This window comes from Ochlerotatus camptorhynchus, unplaced genomic scaffold (genome assembly GCF_037179485.1).
Source record: "Ochlerotatus camptorhynchus isolate MF236.1 unplaced genomic scaffold, CSIRO-AGI_Acam_v1.1 ptg000203l, whole genome shotgun sequence".
NCBI classification, from domain to species: Eukaryota; Metazoa; Arthropoda; class Insecta; order Diptera; family Culicidae; genus Ochlerotatus; species Ochlerotatus camptorhynchus.
In genome coordinates, this window is record NW_027040693.1 from 1,457,587 (window position 1) to 1,476,689 (window position 19,103).

Consider the following 19,103-nt stretch of genomic DNA (forward strand, 5'->3'; position numbering starts at 1 on the left):
ACATATTCGTTATTACAAAAGTAATTACTAGTTTATATCTTTAGGCGAATATTTTGTTAACTCGAAACGAAAAACAGAGAAAATCATCGAAAATCAATCGAAAAAGATACGCTATTCAACAGGTAAGTGATGTTAAATATCAACAGTACACAACTGCAAAGTGTATTTTTTTTGTTTCCGTCAGCTAATTTCGAAAATGTAAATATTTTATAGATGACGACATTGATGATGACCTAGCGATGGAAGAGCTGCAAAACAATAAAATTGTTAAGAAAAATACACCCCCTGCGATGTTGAATAAGCTCTACAAGCAAAGAGGTTTAGCATATACGCGACCAAACCATAGGGTCCCGAAGAAACGTGCTCAACTTTTTGGCTCACCTCTGGTACTATCTTCGGTCCCAAGCTAGTCGAATCACCCCTTGAAACATAGGAAAATCCAATAACCCCTCATTTTATCTGTCAAACTTTCATAGCGAATCAAAACAAACATTGTGTAGTACTAGAATTTTGACTAGAATGGGATACGTTAATCGATTTGCTTGGGACCAATAGGCTAGTCAAGCTGAGCCAATTTAAAATCGTTAGTTTCGTATTGATTGTTGACCAAACGGCGTAAAAGTGCCGGCGCGAAGATGTGGAGCTCCCTGCCGTTGTTCAAAACTGTTGCAGTTCCAAATACGACAACGATGTGCGATTGAAGTTATTGAGAAACTTTTTACACCTGTCATCCTCAGCTCAAAACCAATTCCTCGGCAACCATGTGTCCATTTCCTTTGTGGCTGAAAGCAAGGTATGGTTTTATTATTATTAATTATTGTTGAGTCCTCTTGATTATAATATGTTTTAGGCGATCAATTCAAGATGAGTGTTCAGTTTTAAGTACAACCTCTTAATTTGTTTTCAGTAGGTGGCAACACCTTTACTTGTGGCTCAAACAGTAACTACCTACGTGACTTCTGAGCTCTTTTGAATGTTTGGCTCCCGTTTGACAGTTCGACTCGGCTCCCAGATGACAAGCATTTTGAGTTAGTTCGCAGTACTCAGGTAAAACCATGTTTTTATCGACGTTCGATGTCAAGGAAAAAAAGATGCGCTGTTTGATCAATAACAAGATCAAAGGACTCGGAATCGTATCCGAAGATGGACGTACAGTTAATAGCAGGCGGCATACGATCAGCGCGGAAAAAAAAACCGTCATCTAAACTGTATTTGAACGCCGATCTCAATATTACGAAAATTTACGATATGTATTGTAGAAAATGCAAGGCTGACTCCATCAAACCTGTACACTACAATACATATAGAGCAATATTCGGCTCCTTCAATCTCAGCTTCCGGAAACCAAAGGCCGATACGTGCGGGGAATGTGACAAATGCAGTGTCAAAATCAAGCATGCCACCGACGAAACCGAGCTGCAATCACAGGAGGAACATCAGTTGAAGGCTAAACATGTCTACGAAATGAAAAAAGCGGATGTAATGAAGGCCAAGAAAGACGATGGAGTTGTAAAGATTTCCTTCGATTTGCAGAAGTGTTTACCTACACCTCACTTGACGTGTGGACAAGCTTATTACCAACAATCAATACGAAACTAACGATTTTAAATTGACTCACCACTTGACTAGCCTATTGGTCCCAAGCAAACGATTAACGTACCCTATTCTAGTCAAAATTCTAGTACTACGCAATGTTTGTTTTGATTCGCTATGAAAGTTTGACAGATAAAATGAGGGGTTATTGGTTTTCCCTATGTTTCGAGGGGTGAATCGATTAGCTTGGGACCGAAGAGAGTACCAGAGCTGAGCCAAACAGTTGAGCACGTTATTTCGGGACCTTCTAGTCTTAGAATTACCTCTATGGTATTACCATAGAGGTAACTCTAAGACCACTGGGTCCCGAAGAAAATCATTATTATTTTTGGCTCACTCAGTACCAGAACAACGGTCCCAAGCTATTTCACTCACCCCTGCATGTTCTGCATGAATCCACACACCCCTGATGTTATCTGTCAAACTTTCATAGCGAATCAAAACAAACATAGTGTAGTAATAGAATTTCAACTAGAATAGGGTACGTTAATCGTTTGCTTGGGACCAATAGGCTACTAAAGTGGTGAGCCAATTTAAAATCGTTAGTTTCGTATTGATTGTTGATACAACTGCCTGCTGTAATACCAACAATCAATACGAAACTAACGATTTTAAATTGGCTCACCACTTTAGTAGCCTATTGGTCCCAAGCAAACGATTAACGTACCCTATTCTAGTTGAAATTCTATTACTACACTATGTTTGTTTTGATTCGCTATGAAAGTTTGACAGATAACATCAGGGGTGTGTGGATTCATGCAGAACATGCAGGGGTGAGTGAAATAGCTTGGGACTGCTTGGGACCGTTGTTCTGGTACTGAGTGAGCCAAAAATAATAATGATTTTCTTCGGGACCCAGTGGTCTTAGAGTTACCTCTATGGTTGTATACGCTAAATTTAACAGTATTCGAGACGAACCGGGGAAAGAATCTGGCTTACTGCTTTTTGTGGGACGAGTCAAAGGCACGTCGTGGCGCACAGGAAATCGCCTCGTGCATTTTTAGCTACGTGCGATGCTTAGTGAGTGATGCTGAGTCAAATAGAGGGGTTCTGATCCGCCAGGTGAACTTATTTTCCGACAGGTGTGGTGGCCAGAACCTAAATTTCGTGATGGTTATGATGTTCGCCTATCTGCAAGAATGGTTGACTGTAGAAGGCAAAATATAATCACCACTCATAAATTTATGGTCTCTGGTCACTCGCACATGGAAGTCGATTCCGTGCACGCTGCTATTGAAAGAGCTAAGAAGAAAAACAGCATGGATATAGAGACTCCCCGTGATTGGGCGGTTTTTAAATCGCAGGTGCGCACGTGCGCAGGCGAGTTCCCTTCGTTGCAAGGAGCTTAGCCAATCTGATTTTCTGGCTTTTAAAGAATTAGAGCACCGATACAAACGCCCAAAATCGAACGTGGCTGGACAACCACTCCAGTTTAAGCAAATTATGATATTCGAGTACCGACCAACAGCGATGGGAAGGGTGTTTTATAAGATTGATCCAAATGATGAGTGTTTCCGGGAATTCGTCATAGCTCCAGAAGATCATTTACGTCAAACACCCCTTCCAGTACTCACACCAATCACTACGACACCGTTGCCTCTTCCACAAGCAAAACTAGAGGATTTAAAGAACCTTCAACCGTACATAAACAACAAGGCGTACTATGAGACGCTTTTGAAGAACTTACTGCCTGCCAAGCGAGAAAGAAAAAAACAATCCGGCAAAGAATACCATTTCGAAGACGACATGGATGTTCACGAAGCCGATGAAGAGGAGCTTCCATAGTGATTTCTGATTTGTTCAATAAAACTGCATTTGTCTTGTCCAAATTGACTTATTTTTTCTCATTCAATCAATTTTTTCACAATATTATCTTAACATAAAACCGATTTTATTAATTTTTACATCACAATGCAAACAGCGCCCTTAACAGCGATCAACCTTCAACGCCGGAGTCCAGCCCATATAGAACCGTTCCTGATGCCATCTTAGCGTCACACGGTCGTGGAAACTCCTGTGGCAATCCTCACATTAATGGCACCGTTCGTCGTTAACAGCTTATAGTACGTTCAAACTACAGAGTTATAACATAGAGGTAACTCTAAGACTAGTAGGTCCCGAAGAAAATCATTATTATTTTTGGCTCACTCAGTACCAGAACAACGGTCCCAAGCAGTCCCAAGCTATTTCACTCACCCCTGCATGTTCTGCATGAATCCACACACCCCTGATGTTATCTGTCAAACTTTCATAGCGAATCAAAACAAACATAGTGTAGTAATAGAATTTCAACTAGAATAGGGTACGTTAATCGTTTGCTTGGGACCAATAGGCTACTAAAGTGGTGAGCCAATTTAAAATCGTTAGTTTCGTATTGATTGTTGGTTATAACATAGAGGTAACTCTAAGACTAGAAGGTCCCGAAATAACGTGCTCAACTTTTTGGCTCAGCTCTGGTACTCTCTTCGGTCCCAAGCTAATCGATTCACCCCTCGAAACATAGGAAAAACCAATAACCCCTCATTTTATCTGTCAAACTTTCAACGCATGATGTTTTCTATCCAAACAGGGGCGGATTATATTTTGTTTTGTTTTTTGATGAAAATAAGCTGGTAAAGTCAATTATTTTAGCAAGGTAATGCTCAATCCATCTTATTTCAACACCTTACATTTTTAAAATTAGACAAACTTATGTATTTTTGAAATAGGATTTAAAAATATAACGTTCAATCTAATAGCCATTTTTCTAAATGTTTACATTTTGGTCTTAGGCCCTTTTCAATTGTTGGTCTTGAATGTAGAACCCTATCGAGCAAAGCTTTCATCGATGTTCTTCTTTATCGACACGTGATGAAGTTTGACAGCTGATGCTTTTAATACGCCTTTGTCAGTGTTGATTTTGTTTTCGCATCGTTCTTCGTTTGCTCTTTCAACACACTAAAGTGCGGTATGTTTCGAAAGAAGCAACACTGAAATTCGGCTTCCAAAAACAAGTTGAACGTTTCAAAACATCGTGACCAAACACCAGCAGAAATAATGCCAAAAGTCCGCCGCAGCCGCAAGTCACCGCCGGAGGGCTGGGAGCTGATCGAACCGACCCTGGAAGAACTGGAACAGAAGATGCGCGAAGCCGAAACGGAACCGCACGAAGGAAAACGTATCACCGAATCGCTGTGGCCGATATTCAAGATTCATCACCAGAAATCGAGGTATATCTATGACTTGTTCTACCGGCGGAAAGCCATCAGCAGGGAACTGTACGAGTACTGCCTGAAGGAGAAGATTGCCGATGGGAATTTGATTGCCAAGTGGAAGAAGTCCGGCTACGAGAATCTGTGCTGCTTGAGGTGCATCCAAACGAGGGATACCAACTTCGGGACGAACTGCATCTGCCGGGTACCGAAGTCGAAGCTGGAGGAAGGACGGGTGGTGGAGTGCGTCCACTGCGGATGTCGGGGGTGTTCCGGTTAGAGACTGGGTTAGGAGGTAGGAAAAATGAATTGATTTGCTTGTATCTGCGGAAGAGAGTGTGACTGCGCTTTAGGACATTATTTTCTTGGTAATACATTTTGAAACGGTACAAAAAGATGTGCGCTTGAATTTATGTGAGAAATGTCTGTCCTAGGGGTGATTTCCGGGTAGACATAAGCAACTGGGTCGTAAAACGGATCGCGACGCGTGGCGTTGCTCGTTTATATGGCTGCAGGCCTCGTCGTAGACAAAGAATTTGCTGATGTAACAGAGCGACTTCCCCCCGGGGGCGGACGAAAAACCAGTCAGCATTGTGGCACAGCTCGCAAAGTAGGTACAGCGTGATTGGCCGTTAAAAGGCATGAAACCGTTTGTACGTTCGTGAGCCGATACAGCGGGTCAGCCCGACGCTTAACGACGTTACTTTTTATGATTGTTATCAGATATGTTTGAACTTTTATATTGCTGATTGCATCTGAAACTGGACTGTGATAAAAGTGCACGCCTCCGTCAAATCGTCGACTAGACGCTTATTTGTCCAGTTTGGTGTGAAATGCGTAACACCTATTCGGAAAATTCGTTCACTAATTTTTTATTGTATTCAGGAGAAGGTTGATAGAATCCACAAATGGCCGTTTTGTGGAATCTATCACTCTAGTCCAAGTGGGAATTTTTCCATTGAGGCAAATTGAGTGCCGGTGTCTTAATTTCAAAAGCAGCTTTGCTGGAATTCAAATGCGCATGTATAAAGATGTTCCGAGCAATGACTTGTGCACCAAATAACTTAATAACCGTTAACGTACGTACAAAGTCGGGAACAGAGCTCATAATCGTTATCGGTTTGTGGTTCGATGATTGCGGCATTAGAGCGTCATAAAAGCGAACCAAAGGCAAATATTTTCTCCCATCAAACTTTATTAACTTCCGTCTCCTGACTGCTCTGTTGGAAAAGCACTGTAAACATCGCACATCTTCTGACCGTGTGTAACGAAAGAAATTAGAAGAGGGAAAAGGACCATTATCTTCGGATTTTCCACAGCCCCCACACACACATGTGATCATTTTCTCGTACGGCTCCCGTCAAGGCGGGCAAAAATGCAACGGTTCTCTAATGGAACGCGCAAGGGAGGACAAAATAAGCTTCAGATAAGTGGTGAAGGAGGATGGGTGATGGGAAAGCAAAATGCGCTTTTTTCCAACCCCATGCGGCATCGAATCGGATAGGAAACCAAACATTTTATCATGATCCATAAAGCTAACTAGTTCCTCAAACAATCTGAAACAGAAGCTGACACAGGGCAAGGCTCCCGGCTTGCACCATCCGCTTTCCCGCACCCAATAATTTGGGTCACAGTGGAGATGATGAGCGCAGCAGTGCCGGGAAGCACGAGGGAGAGACTCGTGTGTGTGTGTGTAATAATAATATTAACTTTTTTTTTTATCTCCTTTTCGTGTCCAGCACCATTCTTGGATAGGAGGGAAGCAGGAAAAGCGAACGGTCTTTGGGGTGGCATTTGTGATATGGCGGCAAAATCGGTTGGCCATCGGCAAAATGTCCAGGATTTCTTTCCTGCCGTTAATGGAGGGGTGGATGGGGCAAGGGGTCACGAGCGTACACAGGCATAGGGCTTGTTTTGCATGAGCGGTCTTAAATAATCCTATACACGCCTCTGTGATCAGCATCTTTTTGGTGCTCATCCTCGCCGCGTGCTTCGCTTTCTCGAAACCGGAAGTTACAATGTATCGCATCAGCCAGCTTCACAGCGTAAGCGTCCACCCCAAAGTAAACTTACTGTGATGAGGGGGGAGAGTAGTATTTGATTGGGTTGGGGAAGGAGCTTTCAATCGGATAAAAAGAATGCGCTTTTCCACTGTTAGAGGATAGGTGAATGTATCGACGGTATAGGAAGGCGATGGACGAAACGCGAGAAGGAAACATGAGTAGTGAGCTTGGAAAATGAATAGGACACAGCAAAAGATAAGGCGGAATAGAGGTAGCTCTGGGTCCTATAGTAACAGCAACATGAACGACATTAGTTTCACAAATGGTCACACGATCTCGGTGTGGGGGGGATGAAATTGGCCGTGCAGCGAGAAAAGAAGAAGCTCTTTCATTGTTGATATGGGGGGAACAGTTGGGAGGAGTATGTGGATGCGAACGGGTGAAGAACGAAAAATGGCCATAATCCATTAGTTATTGAAAAAGTTGAACCAATGTGTTTGCTCGATTGCAGTTCGTGATTTTTTACTTTATGCCTTTATTGGTCGCGCGTCGCATCTTGTGCTTCTCTTCGATCGGTCATATATTGTATGGGCTGCGTGGTGCGGTTGAGCTCTTCCATCCTACTTTCGTTACTGCTAAACTATTCGCTACGTAAGTATAATATGGTCATGAAATTGAAAGAATTATGAAATGTGTATTGTTCGCATATATCTTATTGGTTATTGCAGCGAAACGGGTAGTTAGTTAGTTTGTTTGTTCACTTGTCTGATAGTTAACCGTTACGCCTAAGTGTTTAGAAAAAAAAAACGCGCTACAATTTTTCCGAACAGCTCAACTTTCTATAATCCTATGAAAGGAATGAAGTTTAAATCATTGAAACCCGCTGAACCCCGTTATATCACAAAATGCTTAGCTTTCTCCAAATCATCCTGAAGTTTAAATCCTAATGTTCTACAGGCTCAACAAACCTGATTTATTATATGAATCTCCCCATAAAACATCCTTTCGATTTCCCCCGCGATTAAGTGGGATCTACTCCACCTCTCACTATTTCTCGACTAAGAGCAACCGTACCAGTCGTTGCCATTTGCGGCACTATTTTACTTACGCACAGCGTTTCCATTTTGGCTTAATCACTCCTCTCCACACCGGTCGTTGCTATCAGAGTCATAATTTAAGTTACCGTTTTCCACACCGGCAAAACAATCTTTTGGCGTTTATTCAAAATAGCAACCGTCTGATGCGTTGCTACCGGGTTGCTAAATTTATGAACTCACTACTTCCCAAGGTGCGGATTGCTATTTCCCCAACCTGAATAGCAACCCCCGGTACGCAAATAGCGTTATGGTAGAGGTTGATAAATGTGCCTTATTTACTCATTGGTACGGTTGCTCTAATCCGACACAGAGACGATGTTTAATAAGAGACGCGCGGAGAGAATAAAAGTAAATCTGGTTGCACGGCCATCTAAGTTATTTTGTCTGCCAAGTTTGGCAGCCCACTATTTTGTGTCTACTTCGAGTGACTTTTAATTTGAGCGAATACTTTTTTGATCGTTTCGTCAACCATGCATTTGCTCGTCGATTTGGCTTAACTGTAGTGTTAGTATGCGTGGGCGAGCTACCAACTACGCCGACCGACGAACAAATGCATGGTTTACAAAAGCAGATACGTCCATTTAAAAAAGTAATCGAGAAGTCTCTTATTAAATATCGTCTCTGGTATCGCCGTATTTCGTTTATATTTTCAGCCGGTCTAGCTCACGGATGATCCGGTGGATGCAGCAGAGATTTGTTAAAAAATTGGTCGAATACAGCTTACTCACCGGGTGAGTCGATTGTACTCACTTTCGTCCGATGTATCGAGTTGTCAAAAACTGAGTAAACGAGAAATGTCAAACTGAGTAAAAGTCACTAAGTCAGCAAAATCCTGGAGTTAGAAAAAATGTCAAACATGTTGGAGGAAACTTCCAAGAAAAAGTTACTCAAAACCAGCTGAAATACCTTCAGGTAAGAAGGACTTGCTGAGGGAAACGGTGTTGAAGCATTTTCTGCTCCGGTAGAATGAATCCGGAGCAGGAAATTTCCATTTTCTTAAATAAAAATCAAACAAAAACACTCCCCGCAACTGAAAATAACGCTGAGTGGATTTGACTCAGTCTACGTGAGAACGTCGTTTACTCAAAAGTGAGTCAACATGAGGCTACTCAATTTTGAGTAGCCCTACTTGCCGCTGAGATGAGTACATTCGTACATTGAGTACATATGTTGGTACATATGTCATCACAGTTGTTGTTATTCACATCGTCGTGATTGTGCACTGCTAAATTTGTCGATTTTTTATCACACGGGCTATCGTTATTCGTTTTTTCCGTTCGGTATACCTGTAATATTGTACTGGTTGTTAGTGGAAAGTGCAGTTCGTTGCGATAATCGTCTAATTAGAGCATATTTTGTGTTGTGAAAACAGTGAAAAAGTTATTCAATCGGACATATTGCAGTGTGTACTGTTGTGTTATTGTCGATATCAGACTAGCATTGGGCGATCTTGAGAATCCAATTCCTCTTTGCGTATTACACTGAACCAAAACATCCGCAATACTTCGAATGATTATTGCATTGCTCGAGCCCTTTAACAATATGCATTCGGATTTCTGATGTTTTTTTTATGGTTTAATTCGTCGTCAGATGATGAACATCCATACGACTGTCATCCAAATACAGGATGATTTTCGTTTGGAAATTAGCTATAAAACATATACGGTACTCAGAGGACAAACATTTAAGAATAGTGTGACATGCAAGTACTTTTAATTAGATTTATGATTTGATTATGTACAATTCCATACTGAATAGCCATAATAAGCCATTCCATCATGTATACTAAAAATTTTCGTGGTGGAGAAAACCTCCTCCACCACGAATTAGCCAAACATTGGTTTTCATCCTTTAACTTTGTTCGTAACAGCTTTGATAGCGATGCACACGGATAGAAATCTCCTTATACCTTTTGGCAAATTTCCATTGCTGATTATTCATAAAATGTATAAGTCAACTAATAAGCAGAAGCCTTGCAAAAAGTTAATAAAGATCATGTGTCAAATGAAATGTATAAGCGGTCACACATACCTTTTATGCATTCTAATATGACCTATGTGGTTTGTCTTATGAAATGTATAAGGCTGATGCTTTGGCAAAAATGTATAAGTGAAACACATGAATTAAATAATTGATTTTTGTTTCGTGCATATGCTTCCACCTCGTTTGTCAGCTCAGATCAGCAAATGACGTTCGATAGAATTATTTACATCATCGTTTTGAATGATTTGCGTTATGGGGCTGAACCAATACCATATGCATTTCCATTTAGTATGACAGTCATTCTGCAGAGAGCATTACGCATTTCAACTGAAGGCCTTACCCGCATAAACGCGAACCATAAATTGACCTTACCTAAAATGGTTAAAAATTGTTTATAATCCCTGCTAAACTTTAACTGAAATGGTTATGGAACTTTACATGAACGTTTAATGATAAAGTTTTAACCTTATGTATTATGGTTTTTTGGAACTGGACCTTACAAATAATGGGTTGTTAAGAACCATTACCGTTCCAAATTCTTGTTTTCTCCATACATTTTCGGAAAGAGAACTATATTAGAACCTTTTAACTTATGGTTTGAGAACTTTAATGGTAATGGTTATGGTAGTCAGTAAGGTCAACGAATGGTTTTGTAACATCGATCAACTTTATGTGGAATATATCGCGAATGGGTTGCCTGTAATTTACTGATTACCAATTCACGATATATTCCACGTAAAGTTGAGCGATAATACAAAACCATTAATGGACCTTACTGACTACCATAACCATTACCATTAATGTTCTCAAATCATAAGTAAAAACGTTCTTATATAGTTCTCTTTCTGAAAATTTATGGAGAAAACAAGAATTTGGAATGGTAATGGTTCTTAACAACCCATTATTTGTAAGGTCCAGTTCTTAAAAACCATAATACATAAGGTTGAAACTTTATCATTAAACGTTCATGTAAAGTTCCAAAACCATTTCAGTTAAAGTTTAGCAGGGATTATAAACAATTTCTAACCATTTTAGGTAAGGTCAATTTATGGTTCGCGTTTATGCGGGTATCCCTTTTCATAACAAGTTTCATCCAGTATTCGAGAGGAAAATCATCTGATTTCAAAACAACCGTCATCCGGTTGCAACTATCATTCGAAAAAGCGATTTCGGTGTTTTATTTTGAATGGTCTGAGATTTTATTCGATCAGAGGATGATGTTTGTGTACAGTGTAGAGCATCTCCACCGCTGTTTCTAAATCACTTTTGAAAACTGAGTCAGCATGACTTCCGCATGTGACCAATGCGCTAAACCAGTTAAAGGCGATGAAGAATCCATCTCCTGCATGGCTTTTTGCGACAGGATGATTCACCTAAAGTGCGGTGGCACAAAGCTGAATAAGGCTTTTTTGAATATTGTCCACACTAGCCCGAACCTGTTTTGGATGTGTAACGAGTGCGCCAAGCTGATGAAATGTGCTCGGTTCAAAACTGCCGTCTCGTCGTTTGGCAGTGTGATTAATTCTATCACCGAGAGACCGGAAATCGCACACGCTGAACTGAGGATGGAAATGGCTAATCAAGAACAGCAGATCGCTCAGCTATCGAAACGAATCGCATTGACAACTCCGACAAACTCCGATTTCATGCGTCAACCGCCATTAAAACGGCGCCGCGATGAAGGCTCGCTCACTAGCAAACCACTTGTTGGTGGTTCTAAAGCAGTAACAGGCGACAATGCCTTTACCGAGGTCCTTACTGTCCCTGAACCCACCGAGCTGTTTTGGCTGTACCTTTCTCGTATTCATCCTAGCGTGCAATCTGAATCAATCGAGAAGCTGGTCAAAGGTTGTGTACAGTGTGAAGATCCGATTAAGGTTGTGCCGCTAGTCAAAAAAGGATCCGACATCAGCCGTATGAGCTTCATCTCGTACAAAGTCGGAATGGATCCCAAACTACGCGAAGCTGCTCTTAGATCGGATAAATGGCCGAAAGGAATTTTGTTCCGTGAATTTGAAGACGGTTCAAAAAACATGTGGTTGCCTCGTTTGAACACGCCTACCATCACGATCTCTCCTGTTCCGGGACCTGTTCCGGACCATAGAGGTAACTCTAAGACCACTGGGTCACGAAGAAAATCATTATTATTTTTGGCTCACTCAGTACCAGAACAACGGTCCCAAGCAGTCCCAAGCTATTTCACTCACCCCTGCATGTTCTGCATGAATCCACACACCCCTGATGTTATCTGTCAAACTTTCATAGCGAATCAAAACAAACATAGTGTAGTAATAGAATTTCAACTAGAATAGGGTACGTTAATCGTTTGCTTGGGACCAATAGGCTACTAAAGTGGTGAGCCAATTTAAAATCGTTAGTTTCGTATTGATTGTTGGTTGTACCTCGAGTAGGTCAAAGGTCGAAAGAGCGATGCGGTCGTCCGACGGTAAGCAGAACGACAAACGTGTGTGTTACTTCTGCAAGAAGGAAGGCCATATGATTCGCAATTGCAGAAAGCTACTAGACGTGAAGAAACACGGTGAACATTCTGCGCCAACCGGCGGCAAGGGCGGTGGTAGCAACAATCAATACGAAACTAACGATTTTAAATTGGCTCACTGCTTGACTAGCCTATTGGTCCCAAGCAAACGATTAACGTACCCCATTCTAGTCGAAATTCTAGTACTACACAATGTTTGTTTTGATTCGCTATGAAAGTTTGACAGATAAAATGAGGGGTTCGTGGATTTTCCTATGTTTCGAGGGGTGAATCGATTAGCTTGGGACCGAAGATGGTACCAGAGCTGAGCCAAAAAGTTGAGCACGTTTCTTCGGGACCTACTAGTCTTAGAGTTACCTCTATGGTGGTAGTGCAAAGGGCGGTGAAGGTCGAGGTGGTCGAGATGATGGTGCAAAGGCGAAAGCGGCCCACGGTGAACCACGGAATGTAGCGTTTACTACTGAAGAGGGCGAGCAATCTGCGTGGATCATCGATAGCGGGGCAAGTGCCCACATGACGAACAACAGAGCGTTCTTCACTTCGCTAAAGGAGTTTTCCGGCGGATGTATTACACTGGCGGACGGGAAGCAAACACAAGTGCTTGGCGAAGGAAGTGGAGTGTTGTTCGGCCTCGATGGCGAAGATGAAATTGTGAAGATTGACATGAGTGGTGTGAAATTCGTGTCTGGACTGTCCACGAGCCTAGTGTCTGTGGGAAAATTGGCACAAAAGGGACTGAAAGTGTTTTTTGATGAAGCAGGTTGCCAGATCGTTGACAAGAAGAAAACCGTTATAGCGAGTGGAGGTCGCTATGGTGGTTTGTATCACCTAAAGGTTGCTGGTTTATCGATGAAGGCTTCTGTGGATCAGCACAAGGAAAACTGCCAGCACCAGTGGCATCGCCGTATGGGCCATCGTGACTGGGCAGCGGATGAGAGAATCAACAAGGAGCAGCTAGCCACCGGCATGAAGGTAAGCGACTGTGGGTTGAAGCTAGTTTGTGAGTGCTGTTTGGAAGGGAAATCAGTTAGGGCTCCCTTTCCGGCGGTGATAGAGCGAAAATCATCCCAAGTGTTGGACATCGTGCACACCGATCTGTGTGGCCCGATGAAGACAGTCTCGCCTAGTGGAAATCGGTATGTTATGAACCTCGTAGATGACTACAGCCGGTTTAATGTAACCTACTTGCTCAAGAATAAATGAGAGGCCACAGAAATAATCCAGGAATATGTACGATGGGTAGAAAATTTGTTCGGCCGTAAACCTCGGGTCATTCGGTCGGACGGAGGTGGGGAATTTGATAATAGAGAGTTACAGAAATTCTACAAAGAAGAGGGCATCAAAGCACAGTTTACCGCCCCCTACTCACCGCAGCAGAATGGGGTGGCCGAGCGTAAAAATCGGTCGCTCACCGAAATGGCAACATGCATGCTGCTGCATGCGAACCTGGACAAGCGTTTTTGGGGCGAGGCCGTACTCACTGCTACATACCTCCAGAACCGGCTACCATCGAGATCGGTTCAGAAGACTCCCTACGAACTGTGGTGGGGACGGAAGCCGGAATTGGGACACCTACGCTTGTTCGGTAGTGTGGCCTACGTCCATGTGCCTTTAGTGAAGTGGGGCAAGATGGATAGCAAGGCACGAAAGCTGGTTTTTGTCGGCTATTCGAACGAGCACAAAGGCTACCGATTCGTTGATCTGGAGTCAGACGCGATTACGATTAGTCGCGATGCTAAGTTCGTGAAGCTTGGCAACGGAACATCGTCAGTGGAAATTCCTGTGGCGAGTGCACCTTCATGTTTAGAAGAGTTTGCTGTTGAAGATGAGGAGAAAAAGGCAAATAATCACGACGAAAATGGAGCATCGGACGACTCAGTGCAGGATGATTTCTATGAAACGGATGAACAAGGTCATGAAGCTGACGCTGAGCTACGGAGATCCCGAAGACAGAATCGTGGTAATCCGCCGCGGTATCTCGAAGATTACGTGTTGAATGAAGTCGTCGGATTTGCTGCCAGTGCTTACGAGGAGCCGAACAACTACAAGGAAGCTATGAAGGAACCGAAGTGGCGCAGAGCCATGGAGGACGAGCTTGAGTCTCATCGGCGCAACGGGACGTGGGAGCTCGTGGAGTTACCCCGTGAACGGAAAGTTGTCGGATAGAAATGGGTTCTGAAGCTCAAGCGGAACGAAAAGGATGAGGTGGTCAAATACAAAGCACGAGTGGTAGCGCAAGGCTACACCCAACAACCGGGAATCGATTTTGATCAAGTATTTGCGCCTGTGACACGGATTGCGACCCTACGGACGTTTCTCGTAGTGGCTGCTAAGCGGAATATGCCAGTACACCACTTCGACGTTAAGACTGCCTACCTTTACGGTATACTTGACGAAGAGATATACATGAGGCAACCGCCCGAATTCGAAGTACCTGGAAAGGAGGAGAGAGTCTGCAAACTCAAACGCAGCATTTACGGACTGCGTCAGTCCGTAGCTTGAATACATCATATGGGCAGCTAAATAAGCAATAAAAGCTCGAATCTGAATACCTATCAGCACTGGGGGAGGTAGCTCATCGATTCTTCCGGTTCGCCTCCTAGCATCGTGCTATAAGGTACCAGGCGATAACCAGGGTAGTTGATCGATAGCTCGATGACATCATTTCGTTGGCGTCTGCAGTAGGAAACTCGCATAGCAGGCGTTGACGATGGGACGTTGCGAGTTGTTGAATAGCAACTATCGTGGTAACTCACCGATTACCTGTCGATCTGCCAAATTTGGAAAGACGTCTGCATTGAATTGTCTCATATAATAATATTCCGCCCACTATATCACAAGAAATTGCGAGTAGCTGAGTGGAATGGAGATAAGTTAAGCATTGGGTACAGGACCAAGTCTCCCCTGGGTGGTGCCAAAAGATGAGCGCAATAGAATCATCAAGTTGCCATTAGGCACGGAATGAGACTATTGCATGGCTGGGTAGTCAAAGTCTTCCATTCGTTAGTCATTTCAGGTGGATTAGAACAGGTTTGGATTTTTCAGATATAAGATACATTCATACCATTGGCATTTGGTATTTGAGATAAAGACAAAGACAGGATGCGGAGGGCCCGCTTAGGGGGAGCGTAACCCATGTTATGGCTTCCATTTATTAAATAGTTCAGATAGGCTGGAAATGATAGGTTCATGGTGAGAAAATGTACCATATGGTGCCCGTTCACTGATCATTGCAACGTTGATGATTTCCTATAGTGACACATATCACCTTCTTAATGCTTCAGTATGCCTCAAACGATTAATTCTTAGTTGTTAATAGAACTTCCTTGATGAAATCGGCTGCTTCATGCAGACTGAGCAATTCTGATTATAGTGTCAGATTTGTTCTGTATACAGAGGAACTGGGAGGGCTTATTAGAAACTTATCACCAATAAAATAATGATCTTCTAGTAAATTTTGCATTTAATTTAATTAATATTTTATTTTATTTAAGCATATTATTTTTGTTACAGTCAATTTGCATTAGCATATGATACAAGAGATTTAATATTACTTGCTCGTTTTCGCGTAAAATAATCAATATTTATCTTACTTGTAATTACCTTTGAAAGTTTTTTTTTTTAAGTTTTTTTTTTTTGTGATCTGAAAATTTACCCAGTTTGGTTAGAAGTTTCGAAGCTAACGCATGTCCACAGGCCTAATAGAAAGATAGGCAGAACAAGTGTATCATTAAGAATGGTTGCATGCAGGGTTGCTTCCACTCACTTGCTATAGATGAGTGATTTTCGGAGTTTTGAATTCGTTAGATGTTGTAATGGAGATTTGTGCTGTTGGATGCGGGTGGAGATTGGAGGGCGGGTGTTTGATGCATAGAGCCTGTCAATTTCGCTTTCAGAGTGTCGCAGTCAGCGGTTTTATGATTCGTGAGCGCTCGCGATTCGTAGAATCGTTGATTGTGACTGCAAGTGGATTTGACGGGTTTTGTGTTTCGGACGCTTGTTTTTGGCCTTTTCTTGTGTCTAACATGTGCAGAGTATCATTATAACGTCTACTGGTTTTGAGATTCCTGGTGGCGTGAAATATATTTGTGAGAATATCTTTTTGAGATTTTAACAGTCACGTTTTGTTTGTAGTTTATATTTTATTTATTCATGTAATTATCGTAAATAATAGTTATTCAATAATAGATAGTTCATCCATATATTCGTACTTTGACGCGAAGCGCTGTGGATTATGAGATGCTCGATGACCCTGGAGGGATCGATTTTGCTTACTGAGCAGAAAATCATAGATTTAACCCCAAGCTCTTCAACAGCACAATAAATCGCCACCATCATGTGTATATTTGATATTAAACATTAACCTTGGAAACTATTTGCATATCAAGCGAAAACGTAGTCCTGTATTGTCGCGAAGCGTTATGGTTCTGAGATGCTCGATGACCCTGGAGGGATCGTTTTGCTTACTGAGCAGAAAATTATGGGTTTAATCCCAAGCTCTCCGTCATGACTCTTAAAATTCATTATCACTAAACAAAATTAATATGTTCTTTCGATAGCCGGCTATCGAGAGATTAAATAAACAACAAATAAACAATACATACTTTTGGTTGCATCGCCAACTTGAGGTGAATCCTAACCGAATACCCTACCCAACCCTCCAACTCCGTAGCACTTATGAGGGTGTCGCTAAGTCGGTGGCCTCTCGTTAAGTAAGTACTACATCAACATTTCCTTCCTTATCCCTAGTTATGGTAAAGATGGGCGTGGCCGGGAATAGCGACGTCATGCTTCTGTTACTCTTGTTTAGATTGGAACCAATGTTTACTCCTCAGCATTATTCCTGAAAGTAGTCTAACTGAGAATTTCAGAAGAGACGTGAGTGTCGCTAGTATCCAATCTACGAAGTATATCATAACAACGCTAACGCTAACGAATCTGAATACCTATCAGCACTGCCTGCCGTAATTCTAGCTAATTCAAGGAGATGTGAGAATGATTAATTCATTCATAGTTGTTTTACATTAGACCAATGTTACCTCTCCATCTATCTAATTTCGATGGAAAGGATGCTGGGCTATTCTTTTCTATAGATCGATGAATTGGTTGTCGTGAGTGATACGATCTATCATTACGATTTAAATTAATTAGACGTAGAAAATAAATAAAAAAAGGTTCGAGTGATAACGGTAATCACTATGCTACCAATATCCTTTTGTTGTTAGCCTGAAACTGTGTTGTGGAATAATGTAAGAATACGCCGTTTGTAAAGCATTCACAACCCTAATAAAAATTGTATGGTTAATTTGCTTAACGACGTGTTCTGGGTATCATCGAAACCATTTGTGGAATAGTTCAATGATTTGAGTTATCGTTCGTTTATGGTTATTTTTTATTAGGGAAAGCATGCAATTAAAACATGGACGCACAGTGGTATAAGAGCTACTATGCTGACTGTAGTCACCTTTATTCAGCAATATTGTTAAGCATGAATCTAATGATGGAGCTAGAAAACAATTATTAGACGTATAATAAGGTATGTTATTAAATCAATTGAAAACAGTCGAATTAAAGCGTCAATGTATGTGCAAATTACACTTATTCAGTATGTTATTAGATCAAACTTCTGGTGTTGAATCAGGAAGACAGTCATCGTTTGTATAGCTTTTAATAAGTATTTCAATCAAATCAGAGCAAATAGCGGAATAAAGGCGCATATATCGAATCAATGAGTTTTTTTCAGCTCATAATTTGACAACCCGTTTTATTCAGCATTGTACACTGTTATAAAGCATTCATTCGAACCTATGCTTATTTGTGACTCTGAATTGTTTGTTGGGTTGTCTGTATCGCTCCACATTCAATCTCGTGCGGTTTTGCAGCATTCTTGCCCGTGTTGCATTCTTCTTCTCTACTAACAGTTTGCATTCGCCGTCAAACCTGTAATTTTTTCGGTCCGGGATTGTACTGTATGAGCGTACCCTCAGCGAATTTATCACTGTCAGTTGAATTGACGTTCAGCTTGACAAGTTAAAGGGCCAACACTAACAGTGTATTAGTTAGATTTTTGCTCACCTGGAGGCGCTAGGAGGTGTAAATCTTATAAGTGGGTCATTTTTTGCCTTATTTAATCTTAGAACACAGCCTAAGTGCCGGTAGTACCTAGTGGCAATTTTCAATTGCAAATTTATAGATTTATCGCCAAATTGGTCGAAAATGTACAATTAATAGAGGAAATCAAGAAATGCTAGCGCCACGTAACGGCGATATTCCCACTTATCTTTTGGTTGGATGGACGTCTGTTCTCTGTGGAGCAGGTTCGATGAACATGTTTCAAGCTGCATTCTGTTTATTTTTCATTCATGCTGGACTAAAATTCATAATGATGACTAAAATTGTACTTGAATGATATCACTGCTGAGATCCAGAGACAGCGTCCGGCCCGCGAGTCGCACGTTGGGCAGCGCTGATCTAAGCACAACATCACATGAATGTAAATCCATGTGGGAGAAACGTTACACCCAACCGTTATCACCATAACACATTCCATCCGTTTCAGTGTGATTTTTTTTTTCATTTATGTTCGACTCCCTTCCTGAAACACAGTGCCTTATCTAAACCAAAACAAACTGCGATAAGCGCTTATCTATCAGAGTTTCAGGTGAGCGTTTCACCTGTGATTCACCATTCGCCTCTATACTAGATATTAGTTTTCTGCTAGACCCCATACAAACGG

General features: G+C 41.8%; 1 protein-coding gene across 1 annotated transcript; it reads left to right on the forward strand.

The window, feature by feature from the left end:
* Positions 1 to 4,559: 4,559 nt before the first annotated feature.
* Positions 4,560 to 5,160, forward strand: l(1)10Bb (BUD31-like protein). The gene has a single exon (XM_065223957.1). It carries the CDS (start codon positions 4,630 to 4,632, stop codon positions 5,062 to 5,064), a length of 435 nt encoding a protein of 144 aa, XP_065080029.1. The 5' UTR covers positions 4,560 to 4,629; the 3' UTR covers positions 5,065 to 5,160.
* Positions 5,161 to 19,103: the final 13,943 nt, after the last annotated feature.